Genomic DNA, 25,570 nt, shown 5'->3' with positions numbered 1-25,570 from the left:
CCTTGTAATGTAATAACACTACTTGGTTTCAGCCCCTTATCTGTAGATCTTTTTTTTTTTTTTTTTTCAGTAAAATGAAAACAGTAAGAATGTCAGATTGCCATTATCTGTCAGGAACTTGAGCAGGAAAACAAAACAGGTTTAGCACAATGATGAACAGTTGTGACAAATCATCAGCATTTTCTCTAGATCCTCATGTGAAAGCAGTTTCATATTTCATCTTTAGACTCTGCATTTCCTCTCACATGAAGCAAAAAATTATCCAGTATTTTACACTATGCCACATTTACACAATTTATGTAACACATCTCAAGAACTGAAACAGATTCACTTTTTTTTGTACACCTAATTTTGACACCAGTCAAAGTCTTTGGTTCAAAGTAATTGAACCAAATTACTCTCTCTCCATTTTTTTTTTTTTTTTTTTTACAGTAATGCTCAAGGCTTGAGACACATTATGCTACTGTTGCTACTGTTGACCTGCAAACTGCAAGAGGACATAACAGGAGGACCTACAGGGACTGCTGTAAGGTCTAGGTGTCCAACATATGAGTACCAGATAGGTAGCTTACAATTTGATAGAAGAAAGAGGGTATAGCTTCAGTATTACCTAGGAAGACATCAAATTTGGGGGTATTAAATAAATGTTCATTTTATTTTTCATTTTTAGTCTCTATTGACAACAAATTACTTAAAGAGATTCATTAACTCTACAATACATGTTGCCTCAAACAACATTCTACTGGGGTTTGATGGTTTCTGGCTCCAATGACTTCTTCAGCATTTTAGCCATGAGTCCATACGGCAGTGCAATCAAACAGTACCAAATAACTCCCTTAAAAGCAGAAAAGTTCATGTACCTGTGCTGCATACTGCCATCAAACATCCCTTTATTTCTTCTGCTCCTCATCTAAGATGTGCAGAAAGGTCATAGTCTCAGCAGTCAGCTGACTTCTCAGTCAGCCTAAGAGTTAGGGGCTAGACTCCAGAAGACAGATCTATAGGGAACAACTGGTATCCCTGATCCCTCTGCTGAAGAGCTTTGGGTAAAATATGACAAAAGTATCTTTTTATGTACTTAGGAAGAAAAAAAAACACCAATACTCTCCACTGCTTGAGGAGACGTATTGTTGATCTTACTGAGTAATGCTGCTCTATTAATTTCTGAACTTTGCTTCTCAGAAGTAGTACTGCAAATACTTTTTCTTATTCTCATACCTCAGCAAACCCAACACTGTCCGAACTGTTTTAGCGTGGAACCTAAAAAACATCTGAATGCAAAACCTTCTAAAAAGCCACATTAAGATTTCCATCTAGCAAAACACAGAACAATCTGCTATGTTCATACTTTTACAGGTTGTAGCACATATTTATCCTAGGCCTCATTTTCCTCTTTTATACTTTGATGCAAATCATAAGTAGATCTACTAAAGCAAAAGGAGCTTCTTTTATGAAGACTTCCCACCCCCCCCAGCAGTAAAACTGAACAACACTTCCCCATTTCAAAAAGAGTGCAAGCATTTAACATGTAAACATACAAGATGCTATTCTGGGTGCAGGTTCCTTGATTTAGAAAGTTTTAGTAACTTAGTAAGCAACCAGCCTGATAGAGAGAAAGTTTATAATGGTAAAACATATTGCATTAATACCATTAAACATCAATTAATGTAAACAGCTTAGTCTCAGAGCTGTCATTGGGCAAGTGAATGCACAATGACACACTGTTACTAATTCACTGTCAGTAGAAAGCTGTATACAAATAATCCTCTAAGCTATTTCTTACTGAAAAAAATGAGAGTAAAAATTGTGTGACCACTCAGTTGACAGCAGAGTGTTTGTCAAACATTATGTCAGATTCTGTTATTCCTTTTTTTTTTTTTTCTTTTTGGGCACCCTCTGCTCAAACTAATTGATGGTGGTTCCACAGAAATGTCATAGCCTTGTGATTTCTTGTCAGCTTTACTGACCTCTTTTCAGCTTTGAGTTTCACATTTTAAAGAGGAAAAATTAGACAAGCATACTTCACAGTATAGCCCACCCACACATCCCTGAGCCAACAATTCTTCAAGTGTGTGGGTTCACCACACACGAGCTCCACCTGACTGATTTTTACCTGGTGCGTGACCTTCAATTGAAAATTCCAACAGCATGCAACTTGTCTTTGGCAAATGAATTGTAAGTACGCCAGCTGCCAGATGTCTTCATTTTAAAACACCTTCAAAACTGCTTTCTGGCATTGATCCACAGGCAAAACAAGCTAAGCTGTAGCTGTAATTTCTATTCTGTGTGCAAAAAAGGGGAGGAAACGTAAGATGTGTTGCTTTACATCTCTAAGAACTGTACAAGGGAGAGGGAAAAAACAACTCATTACTGATGTGCTACATATTTTCGGGAAGAGTTTTTCCAGTACACAGAGCGTATCCAAAATTTACATAAATATTCACCCTAATGAAATAGTCATTTGAAGTAACATAGTTCTGAACAAAGGGATTCCCTCTGTACCATGAAAATTAATGCCTGTGCCTCCAAATGTGGACTAGCCAACCTATTTTGCCTAAGGTTTAGAAAAACTGCTTGGCAAAACCATTTGAAGGCAGAGATCTTAATTAAATCTGTGCACAAGACCTGGGATCACATGCTTTCAATTACTTTTGTTATATTCCATTTTTCTAGTTGTTTTCTTTCAGAATCTGAAATTCATCCTTTGGCCACCAGAAGTTTCAATGCTACTGACAGATCTTTAGAACAAATCTGCACATATTTGATTTTCATTTGGCACTGTGGCAAACTCGTTCTCCTGTCATGAAAAAAAATGGCAATTTCCATTCACTTTCCTTTGAATATCTAGATTCACCATATTCCATGTGTTGGATCATGCATGCAGCCCCAGAGCCTAAAATGATTCAGAATCGCTCTTTCTAGTGCCAGAAAAATATTGGTGCACACAACAATCTCTACTTTCTGCCATCAGACCATTAACTACAGGCTCACTGATCAGCTGCCCAGTTGCATATGTAGCTTACAAATATGTATAACTTTGGTTCTCTACTGCATTCTTACAGCTATAATTCCATATATTGCCACAAGTAGAAGAACCAGGAGAAAAAATTACTGTGGAAAGACATTACAGAAGAGTCAGACTTGGGAAGTGATACTTTTTATGTTAATTAGTAGCATCAACTGTCCTATCAACAAATGCCTTTTTTATGGAGCCTAGCACACTACTGTCTTAGACCCTGACTGGCACTGTAACAAAGACTGCTTTGGTACATGCAACAAGGATCTGCCATCTACTGCTGACAAAACAGGAATGCAGAGAAACCCAGTCAGAAGTGGCACAGAGATATCACGTCCTGTGAAGTCAGAGAGAACTTATTATGGTAACTGAACCTCTTTTTATTTTTAGTTTTTTAATCGAGGGGAAGGGCAGCTTTGTAGTTCATATACAAGCCCTATAACATTTCATGAGCTCCAAGCAAAGATCACTGTGCCCCACAATATTAATTGAGCAAGCATTCTCTGTCAGTACTCATACTTTCTATGATGGCATATAAATGACAAAATACATCTATTACACCTCAGTTTCCCTTCAGTACTGAAGCTACAGATATGTCAAAGGGGAGAGAAAAAAAATCCAGACAAGAGGGCAGGAAAGTCATGTGTGCAACACCTCGAAACAGTCCAGCTACTACAGGGTAAGAACTTCTTTCACAGTTGAGTGAGCTACTGAATGTATGTATTACGTATGAGGATCCCAAAGCATATAGCTAATCTACTTGATTACTTTTTTATTGCATAAAATATTCAAACCAAAGATTACAGACAGGGTGTAATACTTCAGAATAAAGCACAGCATTTCAGAACAATTGCCTAAAACACACGGTATACCTGGGAACCAAAACTGCCTTTGGCATGAAGAATACAAAATAAGATTTGACACACATTACCTGACTTTTCAAAGAGTCAAAAAGTACAGATAGGTCAAGAAGTGACTGAACTGATATTTTCAGCCCAGGTATTTGACATTAAAAACATCCCCCCCCCCCAAAAAAAAAAAAACAGTCTTCTGGTTTAGATGGAGTTACAGAAGTAGCTGTTTTGCAGTCATCATAATCTGAAATAAAATTTTGTGTTGGTTTCCCATTTACGTTTTAAAAAAAGATAAGCGTCCCTAAATCTTTCTGCCTACCTATTCAGAGGGACAGGTGAATAGGTATTTGAACTATGGGAATGGAAACTGGTATCTGATACTCTGTGTCCAGAGTTCATCACTGCTCAAGGGTGAAGACTTCCTACTGCTTTCTTTGCTTATACAAATATGGCTACAGCAGCACCAGCCTTGGCTGCATATCAGCTCTCCTAAAATTTGCTGCACTAAGGATTTACATGCCTTGCAAATCACCCTGGGCTCACAAATGTTATCATGCAATTACATTTCTCTTTCTGAACACACAAGCATTAAGCCTCAAGGTCATCCATCTTCACTCCTTCACTCTCATGTCCAGCAATGATGCATCAATCATGATAGTTACAGGCATAGAAAGAAAGAAAAAAAAAAAAAGAGTGGAAGGTCTCATGGGACATTTCAGGATAAAGAAAAACAGTGCATTCAAGAGTACGTGCTGATCCTAACCAGCACTATATGGGACCACTGTTGCATTATGATATGTGGTTTCATATTGGCTGACTATGGTATGTTGGCTCTGAGCTGTCATCATCCCAGCTGAATTAGATACCAATAGAAAAATGAGGTGATAATGCCCCAAATTTGTCCTGAGGAAAGTAATACAAGCATTGATGCAGATTCAAAGCTCTTTACGATGCTATTAGGTTTAATGTCCAAATATTTACTTTCAAATTAAGTTGAAAACCAAGCAGAGATGATTTCAAGTGGTTTCAGACACCTGCAAAAAGCAACTACTGTATTCAATTTATATATAGTTATACATTGTTTTTCCCAAAGTATTCTGTTGCTTCTGCTAGAATTTGAATGAATGCCTACAGGATTTTGAACTGATACGATTCTGAACTACCACCATCTCAGGTACTATTTCTGAGGTGTAGAAAACAGTATTTTGAACTCTGGGTGCTGTTTTTGGTGACCAGCATTGCCCTCTTGAACTTTAGCTTCTGGATGAACAAAACTGTGTTTCATTACAACCAAATTTCATTTCCATGCTCCTTTTTCTTCAAAATTTGAAAAAACAAAACCACCTCATTTCTGATTTGGACGAGAAACCACCTTTCACTCCCAATATCAGAAAGTGTGAGGACTTTTTACTATTACAGAGCCATTTCAGAAAGCTCTGTAAAGAATGAAGGAGTAATGGGGTTTGCAATTGAAGATTGACGCGACTATAGTGTAAAAGACTGACAACTTGTCTATGACCCAGAAACAGCACTCATAGCCATACCTGACTGTGGTAGACCAGGTTTCTGAAGAGAGATTTGACAGGTCTCATAGTTATATGGCACGAACAAGATTTTTTTTTAAGCGTTTCTGTCAAAATTTCTCCTTATTCATAAAGATGGTGTGAGCTTGGGATGGTTTGCCTTTAGCTATAAGATTTCTATATTTTCTGAGATAACTTGAAAAATTCATGATGGTTGTAGGCCTTTTTTTTTTTTGTATAGATATATTTGCTCCCTTCTCTTTTGATATGTACCTGATTTTCTGAAAACTTCTCTCTAACAGGAAGAAAAAATATTAGAACCCTTGATATACAGATGCATACCTGACATCCTAGAATTTACCATGGTGTTCATAAAAATAAAATTGAATACTAAGATATGACATACTAGGAAAACTACTGGTTGGGTGTCCTGAACCCCACTTATTTTCCAAGACTATCAAGGGGGGACAGGAAAAATGAGGATACCTTTTTCCAAATATATAATTTCAGTGCCAAAATAAGAGTACTGGGGAGGCAAAAGTGAAAGACAATATAGTGGTTACTATTAATAGACTTAAGCAGCAATTCAAGTTCTTGCAGGATAACAGAGATGGTGCTACCAGTTTCTAATACTTAAGAACATGAAGAATCATTCTTTTTCTCCTTGTCCACCATAGAAACTTCAGTAATCAGAGAGGATTATATCTGAATCACACACAGTAATATAAAGTAAATTATGAATGGTATGAACTTCAGAAAATACAAGCATTGATTTAAAGCCACATATAACACAGACCAGTGGGGAAGCTCACCTCATATTTCTTTCAATCTGTTACTTGCATTTAAGGCTTAATATCTATTTGAATAAATGTTTTGTTTTTAAAGTTTAATACAGACATTCCAGCCTGTTGCTAGGTAAGTTGCTCTGACGGTTAATTAGTCTCCAAGTTAAACATTGGTACCCTATTTCCAGACTGAATTTGTCTGGTGTTAGCATCATCCATTGCAACCTGTTATGTCTTTTGTTGGCTAGATTAAAATGCCTACCATCAGAAATTTCTTCAGAAAGCAACTAATAAAATCAGATGAACTGAGGCAGTGATCTTTAGTCAGGACTTGGACACTCTAAGGCCTTTATATATCTACAACTAGCTAATGTCAAAGCCATCAACATTTTATGTCCGCATATGTGTAGCTAGCCTAGAACAGAAGTTAGTTTTTTTGAGCATTCTCCCAAAGAAGAATAAAACAAGAGTACAAGAAAAATAGTTTAGAACTTCTGAATTATGTTTTCCCATTTCTTCTCTATCACCGTATCTGAAAGGTCACGCTATGACTAAATCAGATTCAAAAATAATTCTCATCAGCAAAGCTGAATTATTAAATTTTATTTGCAGAGGGAAAAAAAAACACAACACAAACAAACTTGACAACAGTTTCACACAGTATGCAGCAAATATAGAACCTTTGTTTGTGTAACGTATCACATTAAGTGGTAGTAAAAAATATAAATTGTAAAATACATTGCATTATCTCCTCTATTTGGATCACGAAGCTTCCCTATGGAAATATATTCTATCTATTCATACTTCATACCTTTTTGACCAGAAAGGTCAGAATGGTAAGAAATTACATGAAAGAATAATATATGGAGAATTTCAGACATAAATTATTGTCTTGCCACCCCCCCCCCCGTTTTTTTTTTTTAAATAATTATTACATTTTCAGACATACTTTTTTCCCCCAAATTTTAGGCATTTGTTCCTGGAATTATCTCAAAGATCAAACATACTTTTATGTGAAAAAGCAGCTCTTCTCAAACCAACTTCCAAAACTCTGGAAACTCTACACCATTTTTCCCCCATCAATCATATATTACAGAGAACATATCCATAACAAAGAGAGGCAAAAGCATAAGAAGATGTAATAAAATTTGTAGTCAAGTTCGCAATGGAAGTGAATCAGCATAGTTTCACAGAAGGCAATGGAGGTAGTCTGTTTTACCTCATTAAAGTATTAAAATCTCACAGATTATTGCATTTTAAAAGAACAGTTCATTTAAACTGCAGTTTGTTTAAACAAATGATGCAATATAGCTTCTGTAGAATGCAGACAGTTGATTCAGAAATTGTTTTGTCTTATATTCAAATCATGTTTGTAATATGTGTTAATATTTCCAAAGTGTAATTTGTATAACTACACCCACTAGCCTATTCTGTCAGCAGCAGCCCTATAGGAATATCTCAGTAGAAAAGTAAACTGTTCTTATGTTCCATGTATAACGGCACAGTCAAGATTTAATGCAAATAAATCCAACTCTAACAAGAACCAGGCACAACCTAGTCAATGGTCAATAATACACTAAATATATTTGTTTTTATTTTCATGTGCACTTGTCCTTCATCACTGTCAGTCTATGATGACTTGAGAATGGCCAAGAACAATATGTTGCTACATTTGGTGAATATGAACCTCATTATTCTTGACTTACGTTTTTTAAAAATTCTAATAAAAAGCAAAATAATGTTTTTGTTACAAAAAGATATTCTAACACAGTCCAAGGTTACGTTCCAAGTTTTTCTCCTGATCCTGTCCAAAACAAAACAAAAAAACAACAATTTTTCGTGCAGCAAGTCTGCAATCGACACCTGATGTTTACACTGTATTTATCTGCCAGGTGAGTCACATAAGTAATCCATTTTCAGACAGATAAATCACATTTTTAAGATACATAGCTTGGTTGCACTCAATGAAAACAGATCACTTAGTACACTAACTTGTCAAAGGTTATCATACATACTTTCTCAAAACTGTAAATAAACCGATAGCCATAAAAGCTGAGTTTGGACCTTTGTCTAGTAATGCTTTCTCACTGCTTGCTGGTGAAGATGGTCAACCAAAGCAAAACTTCTGTCATGATCTATTAATAGAGAATAAGGATTAATGAAGGATTATATCATAATGAGTCTGCCTGCAGAGTTGCTTCAGTTCTTGTCCTTTACTGCCAAAATACAGTTCTCATTTCCAACAAACAAAGTCTATCTGAGAGAAAGCACAGAGCCCCTTTAGAACTGGAAAGTCCTGTGCATAATAATGAATGACTAACTCTTCTTTTGCCAAAGCGCTTCAGCACTTTCAATGTCATAGGTCAAGGCAGTGATTCAGAGGGGGCCTGATCCTTATCTAAGCTTTTGCAACAAAATTAGAATGTGTTGTAGCCTTATTAAAGAAATGTTTGTTCCACCATCACTGAAATGAAAAGAAAGCAGCTCAACGCAGTTTTGCAAATCACAGCAATAAACTGCTCGAGTTAACTGCCTTATTACAAATATTTAATTATTCTGTATGTTAAAGATCCTACCCTCGTAAGACAAAGCAATAGCATTCTCGATAATTTATTTTGATCTGCATGTGTCTGAGAGGGTATTTTATCAATTTGATAGACTCTAGTAGCCTTCATGTTGAAAATGAAAAAAAAAAGTAATTCATACACTTACAGAAACTACTTCAGCTCCAACAAGAACAATAAAAACAATATAGGATTTTTTCTTAAATTATTTAAACAATACTTAATATTTACACATAAAGCTCCCTGTATATTCTCAATAGACACTATGTAAAGAGAATTTATATACATAATAAAGTTGGTCATACTATACACGGTATTACTATTCCAGTAGTTGTCTGATAAAGAAGTAATTTTTCTATAAGTTTTCACTGTTAAACTCTTAGCATAGTTAAATTCAACTGTTAAAAAATCTCTCTATGCAATCCACTTTTCTTTAAAACATTTAAGACAATAGGGAAGGAATTAATTAGAAGACAGGTGACACTAAGAAAAAATAAGTGAAAAAATAAGACCATTACATTAGCCACTGAAAAGAGAATGGCCGAATTTGAATTTGATTTCTGTTTGTTAGACTAGCTACAGCAAAACAAAAGAAAAACATAAATAAAGTTACACCTCATCTAAGTTGAATGTCAAATAAAATGTAACCAGAGAGCATATTAGGACTGAAAAGCAGAATACTAATCTCTAAAATTAGAAAATTGATCAACTGGGATATGCATCAGAGAGATTCATCAAAGCCTTGCAACAGCCTATCTCCATTTACTGTTTAGATACAGCTAATCTACATCATTAAATTGACCATTCAGTAACTGAAAATCTGCCATGTAGGTCCCGACTTTTCATAGAGGCTTTTAAATATGTATTCGGTAACTACAAAGTACTGAATATATTTTCAGTCTTTTTATACTAAGATTTACAACTAATGACCTTAAGCAATGTCATGCATGTAAAACAAAATTATGAGACCACCCTGGTTTGAGCAGAATTAAGGTATAGAATCATACTTCATTCTCATTCAAATTCAGTTGGATAGAACAAAAAAAAAAATCCATAGTAATATAGCTAAACCTATTTCATAGTTTTACTTTGTAAAACATGCCTCTTCACTTGTATTTTGCTATTACAGGCTCAATATAAGTAGACAATTATCTAAGCTTAATGCCAAGAATGATAATGCATTGAGCACATGCAAAATCCTTGTGCAACATCAACTACAGCCTGAAGGGATAAAACATTTATCAGTTGCTCCTTAGAGCACTAGTGGCTTGAAAATTTGGCTGCCCATGCCGACATTTAGTGAAATCATAGTTTTAGCTTCATTCAGAACCCAACACAGTAAAGCCTGATACCAGGATGACTCTGCTGGCAATCTGCCTCCCCGTACCCACTTGCACTGCAGGCTACTTTCTGTCCCACTACTTTCCATGAAAGAAGTCCTTTTACTTAACTGCAGTAGTTGGCACAGTGCCTCTTTCATGGACCAAACTAACCGTCATCTTGGATGTAACAAATTAGTACATTCTCAGAATAATAATAAGTATGGACATGAAAACACTATTGTTTTTACTTGGAAATGAAGTAACTACATTTTAGCTGGGTGACTTTTTCAATTCAGCACCACAGGCAAAAATAAATCTTATAAAAAAGAATGGACAGTTACAGGAGATATGAGACACAGCTTTTGCTGTGGGTTCAGAAGTAAAAGAACTACTTCTCATGCTGCCTGAATGATATACTGTAAAATAAAATTGTGAATATCAAACAATTGGTTCATTTAAAAAGAATTGCTGTAGGGTTTTGATACTTGATTTACATCTGATAAAGATATTGTTGCTTGTTAAGTACAGAAATGGTTAAGAAAACTCTATTAATATTAAAATGAAATAGTTTACAAAATACATTGAAAACATTAGATATATAGTAATACAAGAACTAGGATTGAGCTAAGCAAAGAATTATGATTGCCTAAATTCCAAATCTAAAACAAATGTAGGTATTGTGAAATATATCTTAAACTACAAATAAATATTCCTAAAGCATAACATATTTACCATTTTATCTGGGGACTGTGATTGTAATGAAAATACATTTTTTCTCAAGGTATGTACATTTATTTGCATGTTAGATCCTTTAAAAACATTATTTCAGAACAGATTTTGTGATACCATTTAAAACAGCTGATAAAAGTAAATTCTCCTCATTATTCTCGTCACTCTAGCACAGACGTCCTAGGCCAAGTTCTCTGAAAAGTACAGATAACTTAAACTTTCCTGTATCATAGCCCAATACAGTAACAGCTCTCTTGCCAAACTACGATATGGAACATTAACAGGGATTTGAATAACAAGTGCATCCTTTACTGTATAACTCCTTAGAAGCAGATAAGACTAAATTAGTGTGAAGTGCTGACAAGTACGAAAGATTAAAACAAATATTTCTGTAAATATGCTAAATATATTGCCATTTTATGTCATATTCCATTTGTGAAACAAAAAATCCAATACATATCACATATTTAAAAAAATACTGAGTTTGAGACAGTTTAAATAATTCAAGGTATTTTATGTAAAAATGTAACAATTTTGCTAAACTTTCTGGTTCAAATGAGTCCAAGAATATCTCATTATAAATGGAGACAGTCCTGAAAAAGCAATCAAGCATGACTAAAAAGATCACTCTTTTACACAAAAAAATAGCCTTCTTATTTTACCCTTTGTTGGAAAGACATTTGGCCAGCCACAGGGGAAATACATAATCTACTTTTATATTCAAATAATATATTTCAAAATTCTATGCATACAAGGACCTTAAAACAATTCTGGGTGGAATATATAAGACATGGGTTTATGTGATCCTAATAACTGAATTGCTGACATGGGCTGACAATTACTTGGGGGGGTTGTTTGTTTGTTTCTGTTACTTTAAAGCATGTGTACAAGGATTTTGTCCATTAGTTATTTCTAATGTGACTTTGAAGTAAAATACCAATGGAAAGACATTACAGTAAAATATATAGGGAGCTTCTGGCTAGAAAAACTGAAATATTACTTATGATGAGCATGCACATTTTCATGGGGATGCTGATTATTAGAGCTATATTAATTCTGAAGCTTAATTCTGATTAAAGAAGCATTCCACCCCAATCATAGCTTTTAAAATTAAATATTTTTATTTAAAATATACAAATCTTAGTGTATCGTTTTTATTTTTATTTTTTATTTTTATAAATTCATAAAAATATTCAAATAAAAAGAATTTGCACTGATTTGTTTTCAGAATTTCAAGGACTAATGAATCAGCATCTTAATTTTTAAGGACACTAATATGTCAGTGGTTCTGCAGGAAAATTGCTTTTCAAGGCAATACTGCCAGGGTAAGAGTCAGGGAGGAGAGATGCAATTGATGTTTTTCACTTTACTTTAAACAAGACGACTGTTATTCAGTTTCTCAATACCCAGGATTATGAAGATCAGAGTACTATACACCCCAGAAGAGGAAAAGCTTAGAGCAATTACAGTTCCCTTCTAAGTACTGTAGCACTCACTGTTGGTTTTCAACAAATAAGCAGTCTACACACATCTTTACTGCTTCTTAGCTGCATGAGGTTCGTGCTCCTAAAACTCACAAATATGAAAAAGGAACAGGAAATTCAATTGATATAACTTCATCATTTTAAGCTTTGAATTTCATCGCTCATGAAAAGTTAAAGTTTTTTTTTCATATTAGCTGGATATGTTCCACACTTATGCCTTTGCCGAGAAATAGTGAAGTTACAATATCAGGGCAAAGGACTGAGGAGTGAAATGTCAGTATGACTTGCGCATTCATAGTTTCCTCTGGACCCTTTCAGCTTCTACAGCAGAGCAGGATGAATATTTGTGCTAACTACACATTTCAGTACAAAGAACCCAATTCAGAGAAAAAAAAATCTCATACCATTTATGGCGCCTGTGCACTTTACAAAATACAATTATAAATGGTTTATTCATTCAGAGGGAAGAGCCTCTATAACCGTCGTGCGAGTGACCTGCCCCTTGCTGGGCTTGATGAGCCTGATCCAAAGCCCAGTGAAGGGATGGAAGCAACTTGCATCAGCTTCAGCTCTTGAACTCGTCTCCCCCACAAACATTTTATATTAAAAGAACTGCATGACCAAGTTGGAACGCACAATATGGACTTGTACATAAAAATTGTACTCCAGTTTAAACACCTGAGCTGAAATTGCATGTCTGCACTGACAGGTCAGAATGAAGATAAGTTTACTGAAAATGATTCTTGGGGATTTTGCAAACACTGTTTTTAAATAGCAATTACTGGTTTATGGAAACAAGAACATCATATGGATTCTACTTATGCATACAAAGTGCTATATTTATTATTCTTCCTCTACTGGTGTATCCTACAAGCACTAAAAATTTTACACAAATGTTCCTAAAAAAGAAAACAGATATAGCTGTATGTCCACAGCAGTTAATAGCACAGGCAGTTAATTAATTATGTACTTGTGTGTGCAACTAGCTATTCATGCAAATTATGCAAGCAGTTGAGCGCACACTTGGTACACACAAATACTTAATTGCCCAGAGTGCTAAAAGTCTTACTCAGTGTCAAAAATGTCACACCTAACAGTTGCTTTGAGCTTCTAGACCCTCAGGACCTAGAGATCCGATTACACCTCTCACATGTGAACAGCATGCCTATCAGCAACATTCATAACAACCTGCTACATTAATCCAGATGCACAAGATTGAAGAAACAAGATTTTGTATACAGATCTAGCAAAAATGATTTCTGTTATAACCAAAGGAAAACTATTCTGATTTTTTATGCTCTAAGTACCATTTGAAGACTTACGATGCATACAGGGCAAAAAGATGTGAGGGAAAAGAAAATTAAAATGTATTTCTTCTATTATGCAACACTGTGACTCTTTCTCTCCTTGCCACTATTTCACTGATATGTTAGAAGTGCAACAAAAAGGTACAGTCTGAAACCCTGCATAAATTTCCCCTGATTATGCCATCAACTTTTCAAAGGGTTAACGGGAAAAGCTGCTCGTTGTGCCCCCTCCTGGCTGCAGCTCCACTGCAGCCTCTAACCAAGGGCAAGGGCAGCACGAAACGTTGCCTGCCCTCTCTTTGTTGAGCATCACTATTTTAAATGCACTCACAATAACACGAAACCAAATTATTTTCAGGCCAAATATTAGGATCTTCAAGGTTTCAAAAGGAATGCATTAAAATAAAGATAACTGGTACTTTGCATTGAAAGATCTACAAAAGTTTGAAAAATTTAAAAGGACGGTGTTTTCTCTTGAATTGTATTACTAGTTAGATTCAATGCAGGACACATTGTTAAGTCTACTAACTCTACCTCATACCTACAAAAGAAGAGAAAAAAGCTTCCTTTATTATTAACAAAACCAGGGTTTGGAAGCACAATCTAACGTGGACATCTAAGAGTCACTAGATGGTAGTGTAATTCTAATACCATGTGTAATTTGGGCGTAATGGTTTAAGGCCAATTACCAAAAAAGTGCAATGTAATTATAATGATTGTAGAATTGATATTTAATATACGATAGCTGCATATGAATATGTAAACTTCATGTGCATAGCCTGTGTTTTAATCTTTATTGTTTACACAGATGAGGTAAATCCAAATTAAAGACAGAATATTTTATGACCACTTTGAGCATGAATATCTCATCTCTTATCATATAGATAAAGAGAATACGAAAGTTCACCAGAAAGTCAGAAACAAGGTAAGTATTCCTTTACTACCAGGAAGTGAATATCCAGAATACAGAATCTGAGACAGAAGAAAGCTGCAGGATTGAGGAAAAGTAAAGAAGAAGATGTAAAGTACAATCACAAAAGGCTGTAAAAGGGAACGAAAGCTGTACACACCTTGATATGGAATTGAGGAATTAGTATCCTTTTTTTTTTCTGGATATCCACAAGAGAAGACCTAGTCCAACCCATGTTATCCAAAGGATCTGAATTAAATCCAGTGCATTTGATCCAAATTATTTAATTTGCAACTCTCACTATAATTTTATTCTGAGCTTTTTCCTAGTATTAAAGTCTACATCTAAAGTTAGAGCAATCCTTCTAACTGGTTTTAGTGATAAGGGATATGTGCATACCTTTGAATTTGATATTATTTGTAATTGCCACAGTGTCTATGGACCTTGTCTGTAGGGGCAGTATTAGGAAATGTTTAGGTCTGAACCATTCTGATGACCCACGCTTGCCTTCCCCTCACCCCAAGTACCACCAGAGAAAAAAAGTACTAGCCCTCCACTAAGGTAGGAGGAAAAAAACAATTCTTCCACACTAAAAGAAAGTCTGCCTGAGTTCTAGCTTCCCAAAGAGGCATAAAATATCCAGAACTGCAGCTTTATAAAAAAAAAGTATTAATAAAAACTCTTTATTAAAAAAAAAAAACAACAAAAACCTTCTTAAAGCTTCTTAACTAATACATCCATTTCACTTACATTATTTTAAGCTTGGCACATTGAAGTACTGCCAGTGTCTCACTGGTCTTGGTCTCATGATAAACAGTATCCAGACATAAAATTCAACTTATCAAGATCCACTTTTTTTTTTTTTTTTTACAGCATGACAAGAAGGCTGAAAATGATACAGTTAAAACATTTTACGCTAAAGAAAAAGTTTTATGAATTTTTTTTTTTTTTTGCCAAATGTAAAACTTTTCTTTCATCCAGTGACCTCATGTGTTGACATTTATTTGGATTTTCAGGTTAATCTCGACAAGGAACAGTAACAAACACATTCTTTTGACAGAAACACTAGCACATCTGCCAAGTCTCCTGAACTATTAACTCATTGATTTGCCCCCACTTAACTCTCCATATTATAGATGAGGGTCTACATATTGTGATGGACTGAGCTAAGTCTCCTCTCCTGCTTCAGGATCTCAGGTGCTAGAATTGACAATATTCACCATCACATTGGTATTTGGGACGCCTGAACAAGCAAAAAGGTCTTGTGCTACATGGCGGCATAGGGATATCAGCTTCCCAGTGAGACCTTCTCTCCAAGAAACCACCTGGAAGTGTACTTCCCTGTCTGTACCTGTATGCCACAGCTGTGCTTAGCAAGGAGACCCAGCCAACCCTGCGTGAGGCACTTTGTGCACCCGATACGCGGTATGTGATACCCTTGTCAAACACCCAGATGTGACCTGGTGCTTGACCAACATGAAAATTCTAGTAGTTACTGAGACAGGAAAAGGTTGAGATATTTTCTGCAAAGTTTAGATTTGAGAACTTTATTTTCATTCTAGACGAAAATATGCATCATACAAACCCCTCAAGAGATAAAGGAATAAAATAACTCCGGAAAAAAAAAAAGTATTAAAAATAAAATTAAGTGATAAGGTTAAATAAAATGTAATACAGGAGGTGTGGAATGCACACTTGTATGCAAACGTAGCATCACGTTCTACTGATACAAAGTCATATGATTTTATTAAAGCAGCTTTGCCTGTATATTTCTTGACCAATCTCATTTTTTTTTTTTTCTCTCCATTCTTCTTCATCTCAATGACAGCAATGCTGGACAGAACTGCAAAGATGATGATTCAGCTCTACCCCTGCCCACTGCATTTTTACAGAGATCCTTGCCTCCATGCCTGGTTCCAGCAGATATGGGGACTTTGATTTGCATGTAACTTTACCCAGTCCCCAGAAAATTCTTACTTCTGTTGCCTTGAAGGCATCACTGACTGTTGCGTGCTCCTCCCTGCCACCCTACAGACTCTGTGCAAGCTGCAGGCTCCCACTGCTGTGTAGGACATCTTTGCTGTCCCCACCTTTAGAGTTTGGTGTCTCCTTCTCAAGCAGACCTTGCAGCCCACAAAGGTGCTGCCCCACATCCCTCCCAGGGGTCTCACTTCACCCCACCCTCTGAAGGCAATATCACAAAACTATGAATAAAAACAAATCAGCACTAGCACCTTCATACCTTAATTCATTCAACAGAAAGACTGACGGACAATATCTCTGAACTGGAAAACAAATCTGCTAAAAGTTGGAATTTCATATTTTTCAATGTATGTGAATTTTCTACCTTAAGACAATTTTTTTTTTTTTTAACTGTAAGGCTACCCTTAATTCTGAAAAGCATTAAATGTTAGAGTTGATATACCACTTTTGTTGCAATCACTAAGTGAATAAAAGCTTACTTGCTCTGTTCTATTCCAAACTAATATACCAATATAACACCAATATTTATCTTATCATTAGTGATTGAAGTATGGAAGAAGGAAGTTGTAAATAATATAAATAATTTAAAAATAATAAAAAATATATTGAAGTACTAATTTCTGAGTCAATTTATTGCTCAAAAATGGAATTCTAAACCTAAACCACATTTTGCCAGCCATTTTTTCCCCCCAAGCATTTCACTGAAAGTATGGCATTAAAAAGAAATTAAAAGAGCTAATCAGGGCAGGTAATGACTTGTGTTCAATGAGTCTTAGTTTTAAGAAGGGAAAGAATTTTAGAAAGAGTAAAGATCAGCACTTCATCTTCATTTAACCACAAAGTGGACAGTGTTCCTTCCTGACAGAGGGTCAAAGAAACTGAGGCCCAGATTCCCCAAATCAGCACAATGCTTATCACAACACTTTGCAGAAAAAGATGGCTTTGAGATCTCCTGGCAATGGCTGAGAGCAATTCAGCTCCTTCCCTCCCATGGTTCAGAGCAGCCTCATGATTACTCCCTATCTGTGGTCCTAACATGTAATCCACCACTTGCAACACAAACATTACTACTTATTTCAGTGGGTATTGGATCAAATCTCACAGCTGTATTACAGCTGTGCAAAACGTCAGAAGGAAGACCACCATCTTTACCTCTGGCTAATTTTCTATATAAAATAATGCAAAGGTATAACAATAATGCCACTGCGACCAACTCTGTGCCTCCTATTAATTTCCCACTCAAATTTCTGAATATTGTTCTCCAGTCCCCAAACACTGCATAGAGTTATAAAAGGTCTACGTGTCTGCATATCACCTTGCATCTGCGTTTCAATTTGCCATTTTAATTCTATAATAGGTTGCTTGGACATTACCAGCACCCCACTTAATTTAAAATTACAAAGCCAAAACGCCCACAAAAACAGTGCCTGCTCATACACACTGAGTGAGACAATGTTTGATGTATTGCCACTACAGGGAAGAAATGAAATGATTTTCAAAACCTTATTTGTACTGATGAGTGGTCAGTGAGTCTTCAGGCCAATGCAGATATTCTTGCAAAACATATTGATAAGAGGATATGATTTTGATCATCACTACTCTTAAGAAAAATAAAGTCTGTGGAAAGATGTTCCCCATTGTTAATGTATGTTATCAGCCTTTGTTCAAGGCAAGTACTGAAAAAAACCCTGCAGGTAAAATCGCAATAAATTCACCTAGAGCGTGAACATTTTTCTTTAAAAAGCAAACTCACTTTATGTTGCCCGTGCTGACTCATCCAGTTGACTTGACATATTCTCCATATCAGCCGCACACCTTTTTAAAAATAAACAAAACAAAAATTAATGGATGGTCCTCTAGTCAGTGACTGGTTATACACACTACCTCCTAGCAATAACAACTTGCACTTGTTTCATGTCTTTCATAGTAGGATCTCAAAGCAACAGATTACAATTACGCCTCATCCTCCCTAAGAAGCAGAGAAATTGGAACAGTGGATGTTCAGCAACCTTGAAAAAAATCCCTATACAGGTTACTTACAGAAAGATGGGATAAAAACATAAGGTTGACCCTTTCTTTCATTTTCTAACATTTTAGCTACTACTGCCTTCTGATGAAGGAAGAAGGAATGTTCACATTTCTCAGAAATTTAGGATATCTTCAGATATTACTGTTAGTTGGGAAAATCTTATTTCTTAACCCTTATATTATGGATAATTAATTCTTCTTTTCCTCCTCCCTAATTTTCCATCAGCACCACCCATTTAGTAACAGATAATTCTGTGCCTTTCTTCTTTTGACTACCATTGCTGCAATGCTGAAGAGAATGAGTGAGGGGAGGAGTAAAGTAGAAAGAGTGGGGAATGAAAAGGGAGGGTTTGGATGGGGGGAGAAAGAGATGAAGAACAAGCAGAGGTCAAAGCAAAAAAGAAAGAAAACAGGAGAAAAATAAAAGAATGAAAAAGCAAGAGAAGCAGAAACTAAAATACTTCTGAGAGACTTGGAAATGTTCTGGAAAGGTGACTGGTATATCCCTTAATCTTTCCATTTATATATCCCACCTACTATCCTTCTATCTCCAGCAGGCTGAAGGGCTTCAGGACAACAGTATTTTGCCTCACGGAATTTTATTTATATCCCTATGTCTAGATGGGACAAAACCAAACAAACAACAAAAAAAAAAACCACCACACCACCATGATACAGAATCTAGCACACATGGGCTCCAGTCCTAATGTCAGGCCCTTGGATATGGCTAAGCTCAAAGACATTGTTTATGTTCCCCCGTATTCTTACGCACATCTAATGACAATGCAAGCACAGTGGTACAGTGCAGCTCCACGGCCTGAGCTCTCTGGATGACGGAGGAGCAGAGACATTTGCAGGAGAGCAGCGGCCTAGTGCTCTGCTCATGTTCCACTCGCACAGAGTCTTTCAGCCCCTGCTGAAGCATGGGCCTCTGGCAGAAGTGGCGCTCTGCAAAGATTACAAGTTTTTTAGATCAAATAAAGTAAAGGTCCTAAGCCTGTTCATGCCCAAGGAGGAAGGATTGCCTTTTTGTCACTGACTACTAAGAAGTTAAGAGTAGAAAAAGGGTGGATTTGTGCTCAGACAAGAAATTATTTCTGAAGCATTTCTTTCCTGTTTTGGGTTTTCTCACACATTGGCTGAAGCATTAGGGAAAATATTTCAAGAATGTCTTGCAATTTTCAGACTTATTTATACAAATTGACAAAAATCACATCCAGTCAACAGCTCTACATCAGCTTATCCTGCTTAAAAAAAATAATCTAATCTTTAGTGTCTGATTTGAACGCACTGTTGGCCATCTTGTGAAGTTGAACACTGCTGAAAATCAGGTAATGAATATTTCATATCAGGCTTGCAAGATTGATGGATATTAAAAAAAAACACCAACAACACAACATTTTGCTATTCATCTCTGATAAAGTGGAGATAACACTAGATGGTATGAACATACAATTCTTGATTCATGGAATAACACATGCAGCACTGATGCCTTCATTCCTGACAGCTTGTGCCATGTGTGCCTCTAATCTAGTATAGCCAGTATCCTAATTTTATCCTTCAAAGATCTGCCTACAGAAAAAATCACTGTGGACAGAGCATAGACTGACTATTCTCTGCTGGCCTTGAAGTGGTGTATGCAAATAGGGATTTTGGAATGCTTCTAAGAGGTTCAAAAATGAATGCTGACCATTGCTGACCATTTTGTGCATGTTCTGCACCAGTCTCCTCAATCTGTTTGTAAAGACTTCTGCCTATACTGAAGGCTATTTAGGATGGAACTTGGCACATCCAGAATGAAAGTCCCAAGCCTCTGAACAACAGCGTGAGGCTTCCAGGTACAGATGTTCAGAGATCACACCCTCCATCAATCGTCATGGAAGCAGTGTGGAACACATACTGATCAGCAACTCCTATATGCACGTACTTCAGTTTTAAGAAGGAAATTTGAAAGCCCTCACATTTTAAACAGACCTTTGTTTCTGTTCAGAGTTCAGAACTTGTTCTCTTGGACTAATCTATAGATCCAGCAGATCTATAACATATAGATGAAAGTGAAAAGGCACAATTGTTCATGTAACTAAACTGAACAGATAAGGTGTCCTTACCACACCTCTCTGCACTTTTCCAGAATGCTGCGCTGAGCTTCACAGTTCCAGCCTCAGGTTTTGACTTAACAATATGCTCCCTCATACCCGCCAAGTTTTGTGTTCACTGTGGAATATTTCCAGACAGTAAAAACAATCTCTCCTTGAACTATCAAGAAAATGTGTATCATGCAGCATGATCCTTGATCCCAGGACATTTTCCTTGTGACCCCTGAATAGTCCAAACTTTTCTTTGAACATCTTTGTCCAAATGGCTGTTTTCTCTAGTCACTCTTTCCAGCTGCTAGGGACCATCAAGGAAATAATCTCCTCGCTCTCTCTGGCCAGGGTGAATAAATACAGGCTTAAAAATCCTGAACAATCTGCCTTGGTTCAGCACATAATATACCATTAGCTGGACAAATCCATATTCATAAAACTCAGCAAAAACATAGTTAAGTCTTCACATATCACACCTAAGTTTCTGATGTCTCATTCTAAGTATGATGTAAAACATGTTAAAAATAAATAAATAAAAATAAACATAATGAAACAAAAGGAATACCTAACCAATTTTTTTTTGTTTCTAAAACTTTTCTGAGTCCAAACCTATGCTTGAACAATCTAAAGACTTGCTTTTAAAAGCAAGTCAACAAATAGCTTTCTTTTACTGATTCACCTATATTTATCTGTACTACAAAAAAAAAAAAGTAAAATCACAACACTTAAAAAATATAAGTTGTATTTGCAGGGTTTTTTTTTTCTTGGAAAAGGGGAATTAAACTATTAAAGGACACCTTGTTAAGTAATTATATAGCAACATCACTGTGCAATTAAATAGCCATCAGTCCCTGCAGCTGAGAAATTTCAGGTAATTATTCAAAGATAATTTAATAGGAGAATTACTGTATTCAAGAAAGCATTAGCTAGTAATCTACCTCAATTAAAGCAGCCAATTAATTTCAGCACCTTGATAATAGTTGCCTTTTGCAAAACTATCCTCCCCTACATACACACACAAGTCCTAAATTTTAAAATAATCAAAAAAGTGAATTTGGTGCAATTTGGCTTCCATTTTAACAATTCACATCAAGAGAATTTGGGATGCTTTTATTTTACATTATGTTATTAGCATGCATTATTCTTACTGTTCAGTTTTACTGTGGATGAAATTATACCCATGGTTTGTAAGTTAGAATAACAAGGTGTATGGAGAAAATCTGTATAAAAGGAATAAACATTTGTCTGTTCATACCAAAATAGAACACAAAAAGATGCATAATAACTGAAAAAGTGTCTCATTGTGACAATATGTCTTCAGGGAATTATGGGACTCTCACAGGTATTGCTTGGTTGTGCTACTGTACGGTGCACTGGAGACAGAAGTCATTAATCACACAGTTGCAAATGGTGCTCATTGTAACAGATCTAGTGCAGGAACAAAAAAGTGAATATACAGCACAGTAGTTAGTTACACAGCAAAATATTTTCTCAAGGTCGGGACACACTGCAAGGTCTTTTTTTGCTACAATGGTGAATATCAAGAGGTTTTTACGTTTTGCAAGTTCATACTTGTGAGTTTGGGCTCCTTGAACTGAGATACCAACAAAAATACCGAAAACAAGGAGGACACATGGAGAATTTTCAGAAAGGCACAAAAGGCAATTAGGCATCCAGCTTTTATACAGATTCAGTGGTTGCTGAGGTCCTAAATTCCTTGTGCTTCTTTAAAAATCAAAATATGTAACAATCAAGAAATCATTCCTTTTTTAGAAATATCCTGTCATGCAGATGTTCACTGTTTTAATTACCATTTTCTGCCTCAACCAGATCTGTATTATGTTTTCTTTCATTTCCTATTTAATTTGTTTTTAAATAGAAAATAAATGATGGTTGCAAATAAAAGAACACCCATGTGATTCAGATCTTCATATATTTTCCATATATGCCAAGAGTTTTCTTCCCTCCCCCTTAAACCACGGCAATGTGTTGGTGGTAGACTGAATAAGTGTCCTTTTATCTAAGCATTGAAAATATGCATAAACAAACACAAAACCCAGCCCGTCAAGACTGAATCCTGACTCATTTAAGAAAAATACAGAACTGTATAGATGCTTAGGGTATTTATCTACTCTTTTTCATAGGATGAAACAAAACATAGATGTAAAAACCTCCAAACTTCAGAGCTGGAATAATCCTAACACATGTAGTAGTGGCTTTTGTTGAAATGAGTCTGCATTGTGATTAGAGCTGTTACTTGTTAAATAACTGAAAGTCACTTAAAATCTGTTAGACTAGGGCCCCTGCCACGAATCTTTGTTTCACTTCAGTTTTCACGTCAACAGGTTTCCAATGTTTCCCTTACTGACTCATCAGTGTTGAATAAGTTTCTATTTAATTCAAGAGTACTCAGCATTACCTGACCCATTAGCACTGTCCCAGAATCTGGAGAGGTATACAAGGTTTCCCTGCCCATTGTGCAGCTATTTTTAGTCCCTCATAATTCCCGATAGTTCTCTACAAAATAATCGTTACGAAAAAAATTAACTGGGCTACTTCAGATAGAACCAAAATTTCTTCAAACTCTTGACACACTTGAATGTGTTTAATATATCCCTGAGCCTTACTTGTAATAAGCAGCTCTCCCTACTTCAGATATTTATCATCACTGAGCATTCTTTAGGTTTAAGGCAGTAAAAAAACAAAAAACAAAACCAAAAAAAACACAAACAGATCCGCTATATATCTCTATCTCAAAACCTGTGTATCACCCTCCACACTGATTATCAACAAGGTACTTCAGCACATATCTGTTTTAAATCACATTGATTAAAGTAGGATTAATTATATATCTAAAGCCAGACTCATCCTTAAGTATCTTGCCTTATAAGAAAACAAAGATAGGCATTTCACTGACCAGTGGTTTTCTCACCTCCTCATTCTAGTGACAGATAGAAGAGCATATATTAGATGGAACTGGTGCAGGCTCTTAAGCCTTTGCAGGTGGTTGTGATCCCTGTGATGGAAAATCTAATTTTTCTTCACTGTTGTGAAGAGGGATGAGAAAGAATATAGCACCACAGAGATTAGGCAAGAGCCCTAAAAGGCTCCCAATGCAGCCTGTAGTAGCGATGAGCTGAACAGCAGGTATTTGAAGACTACTGCTCCCCTTTTTCTCTTTCTCATAGAAAACACAATGATTTTTCATACCAAGCTAAACAAGTAAACACAAAAACTACCATATACTGATAGGATTAGAATCAGAATTTATCAGGAGGCTGCACTGTAAATTATATAACCAGAATAAGTAATTGACAATGTTTACTATTGAGAGCTACAATTCTCTTGGCATCCAGAGTCAAATTATACGTGTATTAATCCCCCAATCACAAGTTTACTCTCTCAACAATATAAACCAAGTGATTAGAGAAAGTAGAGATTCATCCAAAATAACCACAAGATACCTAAAGGATTTAATTTGCTCCATCACTGTGCCACTTGCTGTTCTAATTATCATTTCATCCGGAGTTACCTGTAATTTTCTTTTAGTGCCAAAAAAAATTGTACATTTTGTTTCTTAACATTTAGTAGGAGTCTGCTATTAATCAGTCATTTTTCAACATTTAGAACATCGTTTTTAGGGGCTTAGTACACATTTTATTAATGAATCATACATAGCAGCATTATCTGCATTGATAATTGATTAATAAAATATTCAATAATTTTAGTGTTAATAGGGACTCCCTGAGAAGCTCCACCATCAGCCAACAGGCCAAATTCACAAGCTCTCAATTAAGTACTCTGAAAAATTGGGATCACTGAGATTCTTCTTTAGGACTGTATATTATTTTTCTACCTGTTCTGCATGAGGAAGAAGAAAAAGATCATCTGAGCCATATGTGCAGTGAGGTATGTGACTGTGTTAAGCAAATGTGGTTTCACTAGGATTCAACACCTGGTGTCTGTTTTCAGCAACTACTTTTAAAAGCAAGCAAAATGATAGGCTCGCCTTAGTATAACTGAAAGCAGACTTGAGAATTTTAATTAAATGAACAGTAGTACAAAACATCGCACTGTTTTTCAAGTAGAAAACAACTCTTCTGAGAGGTACAAGTGCAAAAGGCAGGGAGACACCCTCAAAAACATCTCACTTCTTCCTTAAAATCCCCGATAGGTAACTTGTTTCTTCCTTCAAGCTGGCAGTCAGAGGGACTGGTGGAGGGGGCTGCAGGTGGTGCACAGCAGGACAGCGTGTGTCCTCATCTCATGGTAGCAAGTCCTGCATCCGTCTGCACGGGCAGCATTTTCAGAAGCAAGGACTTCTTGTAGGACCCTTTTTAGGTCACCATCAGTCACTCACATGTTGTAAACTAACAATGTTGTAAACTACCATTTCAGACCACCAGTAATAAATCCTTGAATGCTGTGGCAGGCAAGACTCAGTCAGCTCGCTTCTGCCAAGCCCTAAATTCAACAACAGGACAAAAAAAAAAAAAAAAAAAAAAAAAAAAAAAAAAAAAAAAGCAGACCAAGAACTAACGTCCTTAGTGCAAGAGAGAGAAGAAGAAAGGGCTCAAAAAATGGCAGATTTATGACTGGAAAATATAAATATTAGGTCTGCTCCAGATTCTCTGTTGTGAACCAGACAAAAGGTCTGCTAATGCTTTATCTTCTCTAAGGGTATACATAAGTGTGCAATGTCCTCTATAAAAACAGGACAGATCTGCTGTGTTGCTTCTCCCAAAAGCTTCCAGCAATTCTCCCACTTGAGGCCTCCTCAACCCTCTAACAGGAATGAGCATTCCCCACATGAATATGAAAAAAGGGAAAAGAGCATAAAGAAAACATAAAGTAGCAGAAAGCAATAGTTTAGCGTACAACAATAGTTTAGAGTACAACGTAAGGGGGGCAGTGTGCAAGCACAGCAAACAGAAAATTATTTACAGAAATTATTCACAGAACTGTTTCAAAAAATTTA

The 25,570-nt window shown here is 36.0% G+C and overlaps 1 protein-coding gene across 34 annotated transcripts in view; it reads right to left on the bottom strand.

Moving 5' to 3' along the window:
- Window positions 1–25,570, bottom strand: part of LOC308199856 (uncharacterized protein) — a 288,903-nt gene that overhangs the window by 136,555 nt on the left and 126,778 nt on the right. For 33 of the 34 annotated variants that reach the window (XR_013955011.1, XR_013955012.1, XR_013955020.1 and 30 more), the window contains one exon: window positions 18,231–18,292. Coding sequence is in view for 7 of the 34 variants with exons in the window: in XM_080604628.1 (XP_080460754.1) it covers window positions 18,231–18,292 (62 nt within the window). In the remaining 27 variants the exon portion in view is untranslated. Of the gene's footprint in view, window positions 1–6,771; window positions 8,314–18,230; window positions 18,293–25,570 lie in introns of those variants that run through there. The other variant, XM_080604630.1, reaches the window with a different exon arrangement.

The sequence above is a fragment of the Anser brachyrhynchus genome (genome assembly GCF_964034855.1).
Source record: "Anser brachyrhynchus genome assembly, chromosome: 9".
Classification (NCBI taxonomy): domain Eukaryota; kingdom Metazoa; phylum Chordata; class Aves; order Anseriformes; family Anatidae; genus Anser; species Anser brachyrhynchus.
The sequence above is the reverse complement of the archived record's forward strand: the minus strand, read 5'-3'. Positions and strand labels throughout refer to the sequence as shown.